General features: G+C 40.6%; 1 protein-coding gene across 1 annotated transcript in view; it reads right to left on the bottom strand.

Moving 5' to 3' along the window:
- Window positions 1–6,223, bottom strand: part of LOC106821558 (zinc finger CCCH domain-containing protein 4-like) — a gene marked incomplete in the record, with an annotated part of 44,061 nt that overhangs the window by 22,891 nt on the left and 14,947 nt on the right. Inside the window, 1 exon segment of the mRNA XM_014826423.1 lies at window positions 3,518–3,627. Coding sequence (XP_014681909.1) covers window positions 3,518–3,627 — 110 coding nt within the window.

The following is a 6,223-nucleotide window of genomic DNA, read 5'->3' as shown; positions in this document are numbered from 1 at the left end:
ACAGGTATCTTTTTCCTTGAGTTCTCCCTCTTCGCTTTTAGCATTGGTAAGGGTAATGACTTCTCCCGCTTCTGCCTCAACTCGTTACCGGTGTCGCCTCGTGATAGTGGTCTCCGACTCAGTTCTAATCTTCTGCTGCAAGAGCAACGTGCCTTATTTATTAAAAAGTTGAGTATCTACCTTTTTGACCTGATGAACGATTGTGTCTGTTTATTGAGGGTGTCATTCCTTAGTGGTGCGATTACAATTCTATCAATTGTTGACTTTAGTGTACATGTTACATTTGCTTTTGTTTTTGGTACAAATATTTCTGTTTAGCAATATATGCTGCCTCACAAGCAATCCCATTTAAACTTAAAAATGCTTGCTCCTGTGATCACTTATTGAATCTTCGTAACGTATGATACTTCAGTATTTGATCTACTTGGTAATTACTAAACCATCGAAATGAAAATGTTTCGCTACAGCACAAATCAAAGTGACTTAAAACCATGTTAGTTTAATTTTCATAGTAACGTTATTGGGACTGTGCAGTAGAAACAGTTTACGCTAGCAGAGATTACTGAATTCCCCCAAACGATTTAGCTCATAAAAAGATGAACTGTTTCTGAATACAGATGCTGCTTACCCGTGTCTTTATCGTTGACTCAGTTATGTTTTTTCTCTCTTGAAACGTGTTTTCGTTGTGTTGCTGGCGGAATTTTATTCCTCCCCTTTTTCTTCCCGGTGCGCTCGTCCCGATGGCCGCCATCATGACAGTTGGCATGGACCTAGCATTGGTTATGGTGCTGTTTTTGGTTTGTCTCTCTTCTGGCATGGACCTTAGTTATTATTATTTTATTATTATTATTATTTATTTTGCGGTGGATTAAATACAGAAATGTATTGAGATGATGCTGATTTAGATTGCTAATACTGAATAGTTGCTTGAAGCAGTTAAATTATCATTTCTGATATCGAGTCAAACATTGCTATATACATTAAAGATAAATTATACAACGATAGTATTTCTGCTTCATTAAAATGATTATTTTTTATGTTGCCACGTAACACATCAGGGCTGACCTGGTTAGAAATTTATGGCGAGGGACGAGGGATTGAGCAAGGAGGGTTGCCCCCCACCACTGGTTATTGTATTATGAGCTTCTCTGTTCGGTCCTTTTTTGCAATAAGGTGAAGGCAAAATTCCAATCTCTAAAAATGCTGCTTTGGTTTTGCATGGATATATACATCCTAAGTAGCCTACACACCAGACCTTACGTTTGGTGTTAATGACTCCGGTAGTTCATTTTTTGTATGCATGGATTTAGCCGACCCCCGAGTGGGCGTGGATTAGCTCTCTATAAGTAAGTGGCAGCTGAAATGTGTCATTTTTCCAACTATCAGATCTTAATGATACACCTTCCGTCTTCATAACAGAGAAATTTTTTTCCATTTGTTATACGGGCATAATTATATCTGCACTACAAATAACTATCAGCTAATCTCAGGCCATAATAATAATATTGTTTGTTTGCCCTCACCCGACCGACCCGCCAAAAAGGGGCCGACTCTTTCGAGATTTTATTGATCTTTTTCTTTTTCTTTTTTTAAACAAATTGTATCACTGTACATTAAATAAATCTGTAGGCAATACATTATATGTACCAAGCAAAAGCAACATTCAACATAGAATTGGTATCTCCACACAAGCACACCCGAGCATGCATGTATAGACACCATGCTGAATATGTAAAAAGGCCCCCGCCCTCGAAAAAAGAAAAGCAAAACCGACCTACCTACCCAAACTTTTCAGCCTGGGTCGGGTGAGGGCAAACAAATATTTTTTTAATTGTTGCCTCAATAAATAAATATTCCTAGTTGATGGTTGGTCCTGGTGTCAATCCCACGTGCAGAGCAACTATAGTTAAATACCCTAAAATGATACCCATGCATGCAGAAATATCCAGTCACAAAACCTGTTCATAGGATCCCTCAAGCGAAACTACTTCTTAGAATGCCTTCAAAGAGCACTGTCCATTCTATAGAGATGTTTCATTACAATTTACATTGCACCCACCTACGGAATTATGTGCCTAAAGCACCCCGACCGGTAGATTATTACGGGCGGTGGTTTCGTGCTCAGGGATCTCACCCCCGCACACGGTTGGAGTTATGCTGAGAACGGATTTACGAAGCGGGTTGCCGTACTGTAGTCATGTGATGATCCCCCCAATGGCGGATTTACAAATCCCAATGCGCGCATCGAGTGAACAATTCAATGCCGCTGCTCTGTAGAGTTTTTCGTTTTTATCAGCGGGTCAACACCCGCACACATGATTTTTCTGCCTCGCGCAGACCAATATGAAACACGGGAAGATAGTGGGCGTGGTTTCTCGCGGCTCGCGAGACGAAAATCATTAATCGATCCGCCACACAGTAGATTCGTCTGCACATTGGAAGATTAGTGCTGAGCGCTGAACTAGTCGCGCTATGCACGATTTACCGTGTTGCGGGGGCTTACAGACGGTGTTCTTTTATAGGTTACTAATACATGGTTGACTCCTTGTTAAAGTGAGGAGTTTCTTAGGTTGCTAGGGTTATTTTCGCTAATTTAGGTTATAATAAGCTACATAAAAGTTTCATGGTTCAATCACCATGTGAGAAATATTCTTAAAATGTTTTAAAAGCCACTGTATACACTTTGATTACACGAGGTGGCTCAAAGCGCACCGATCTGATAAGTTGGCAAACACTTTCCGCAAGGGCTAAGACGAGGGTGTTTCGTATTTATTATTTAAGCCCCAAAGGATTGTAATTTTATACCGAATAATAGTTTCAGGTTATTATATGGATAAATTGCTAATGAGTTAAATCGGGTGTTTTCGGTTAAATCATTTAGGTATGAATATAATTGCCTTTATATAGCCTCAGTCTGTAACCTGCCATAATTGGTCCAAATACGAACTTTTTGGTGTTGCTTTCCGGCTATACCTATCCCCGGGTAGGTATGTGATAACGGTTGCTGATGACGTTCCAAAACGTTTACTACATTACCTTACTCACCGCACACTACTCACTAAATATATTGTTATGCGCGCCTTATATAGCATTGTGATCACAAAAATTATCGTTGGTGTGGAAGATTATATGATGCCCCGGAAAATTACCTAACCCTAACCCTAACCCTAATCCTAACACTATCCCAACACTAGTGCTGCCACGTTGCGGTCACCTCCCTCCACGCCCGGGGGATAGCATTACCCAACTTTTTCGGGGTGGCAGCACGGTCGCGGGTGTCATGGCGCCGTTCACATTTCGTAGCCGTGATGTGTAAATAATTATAACAATTAAATTAGGTATCTGGTAACAAATACGTGTGGGTATAGACGATTTGTTATACAGTAAGTACAGTTGTATGCAGTAAAATCCTAGAGGCTACTGTCTCTTTAAAAATGCCAATAAAAAACAACTAATGAATAATGCATTAGACAACCAACACTCCTAGTTATTTTTCACTTTACATTACAGAACTGACCTTTCCAAGTTTGGGTAACGAACTGTGCTGCTGCAGGGCTGGGAATATCATTATCCTCATCATCATCATCATCAATCTCTCCATCCTCCAATAACTCTCCTTCCTCGCGGCTGTAAAATTGTAATACGACGTCACGTTAGTATTAAATATAGTATATATACTAATATATATACTAATACTAGTATTACTATAATATATATAGTATTATATATATAATATAGTATATACATATATATATATATATATACACTGTAGTATTATTTTAACTATATATATTAGTATTATATAGGCTGCCCTCACTCCTCCACAAACATACAGACACACACAGAAACTATATATAATAATTGCATTATGTGTAGGTGACATATGCACACTAAACCTATATTCGGTCTATTTGTATTTCAAAATACTTGACAAGCACAGCTAGGGTACGCCCCATGCAATGGGTTCTTTTTGGCAAATGCCAAATGGTATGGAATTGGGCATGTAACTAGGGTGACATGAAATAGCGTTCCTGTAAATGTTGCAAAACAGACCTCATATTCCAACCTGAATATTATTGTAATCGTTTAGAAGCTAGCTGTTATGTATTCATTTATAACAACAAATTTTGTGTGTAGCTACACATTTAAATAATTAAAACATTTCCATTGCATTGGGCATCTTGCCTGTGATGGAAATGTGAACACAAGTGCCGCGGAGCGACAGCGCTCATCTCACGTCTACTGCGGTGACTCTGTAGTGGAGTGGTGGGATTCTAGTAAACCCTGTTAGTCCCAAATGTGTTCACACACGTGCCAAAACAGTGGAAGGCACAGGGATGATATCAGGAACCTTCTCGAAGGAATGTTCGTTGGGATCGTTATGAAAGTTGCCACGAGATGGCGCGTACGTTGAAGTGTCTTAAGATTAAAGATGGAAGCTACCCATCGTACGTAGTAGCAACAACTATTTGCAAGACAGAATAGGTAAGCACTCATCCATTACCTACGCAAGCCTACAGGCTGAAACAGAGAGCTGCCACCTGTAACTAATTAATCGCAGGCAAAAACTACACAGTACTATCACACCACATGCACTGGCAGGTGGCATAAGTTACATGTAATCACAACTGACGTACAGAATGCCATAGAAATTATACGATTTAAGGAGCATAAACCTTCTTCAACCAAATTTAGCTTTGAAATTCACTGTGATATTGTAGCCTCATACGTACAGGCATGTATAGATTCTACTAGCAAACCCGGCAGTCAAATTCTTTCTACACACGAAACAAATCCATGTTTAACCTCCTCTTGAGAGTCAAAAGGTTATCCGACACTTACTCTTCGGCATGTCAGCGCGAAAGTACATTGCATGGTGCTTTCATAAAGCCATAAAAATGGTAGGTCACCGCTGAAACAAGTTTTTCCATCGCTCCGTCAGACCATGTCCTCAGAAAATGTCTAAAATCTGCCATATGCCCCATTGACATTTGACCTGTGACCTCCAATTTGGCACAGTGATGGCTTTTCCTACCATCGATGCTATACACTGACTTATCCGAGCCTAGGTCGAGCCGTTTAGATTTGTGCCGCAATTCTGCATTTCCTCCCTATACCTTAAGTTAAGGAAGGAATGTTCCCCCTTCTTTTACACCTCTTGACCTTTGACCTTTGACCCCCCAGCTTCGACATCCCAACTCGTTTTCGGATTACCCCCCCACGGGTCGAGCGGTTAAGATTTGTGCCCAACTGTTGACGGACGGACGCTCATGCGATTCTACAAGCTGCATCTGACTATGTCAGATGAGCTAAAAACCAACCTTCACCAGTCGAGGTGCTTTCTATCTGAACTGTGTCCCAACGAAATTGTGTTGAAAGTGTATTGAAACTTAGTTTAATGTTTTTTTAAGATTGTGCTAACATTTTGGTGACAGGGTAAAGGTATTGTTTGCTAGAATAGATATTGAAAACGTGCTTTATTCAGAAGAACCATGAACCACTGCTAAACTGACCAGATTTCCTGTCTATAATATGCGCTAGTTTTTGTGTTTAAAATCTGTTAAAAGTGTGTTGCACTTCTAGCTTATCTTTTCTGCAAGGCAGACTCTCCGTGCTGTCACGTGATGAATGAGGGCGCACAAACAGTTTTTTGGTACCACAGCTAATTTCACCTCAAAGGATGGTCACTAGGTGTGAAAGCTATAGAGTCTGTAGAGAGAATATAGGAGTTTAAAAGGGACTCACTGGTGGATCTGGTTGCACTCCCATAATGCAGTGTGGACTTGATAGCATCAGAAGCGTAATGCCACTTCCCTCCGAGTAAAATTAGTTAGCTACGACCTAGATACAATAATGTAACCCAACAAGAGTAGGGGTTACATTTGTTGGGTTACATTATTGTATCTAGCTACGACCCCACACATACATATCCAGCACGTTTCTTCATTTCAGTTAAAATGCAACTGGGTCAAGGACACCACAACAATTCTTATACCCAGACAGATGTCAGTGCTCACCCTAGCTTGTCCCACGGCATCAACCTCTGTATACCAGTGGTGGATCTAGAGGGGGGGGTTGCAACCGCCCCCCCCCCGTTCAGCCACTGACTAATGTTATTGGGAGCCTATCAATATGATACTAGTGAAATGGGGCAAAAAAAAAAAACGTCAGTCTGCAGGCTGATCGAATCTGGGGATTCCCCGCCTTCTCTCAAATATCACCC

This window comes from Priapulus caudatus, unplaced genomic scaffold (genome assembly GCF_000485595.1).
Source record: "Priapulus caudatus unplaced genomic scaffold, Priapulus_caudatus-5.0.1 Scaffold77, whole genome shotgun sequence".
NCBI classification, from domain to species: Eukaryota; Metazoa; Priapulida; class Priapulimorpha; order Priapulimorphida; family Priapulidae; genus Priapulus; species Priapulus caudatus.
This window is presented reverse-complemented; position numbering and strand designations above follow the sequence as displayed.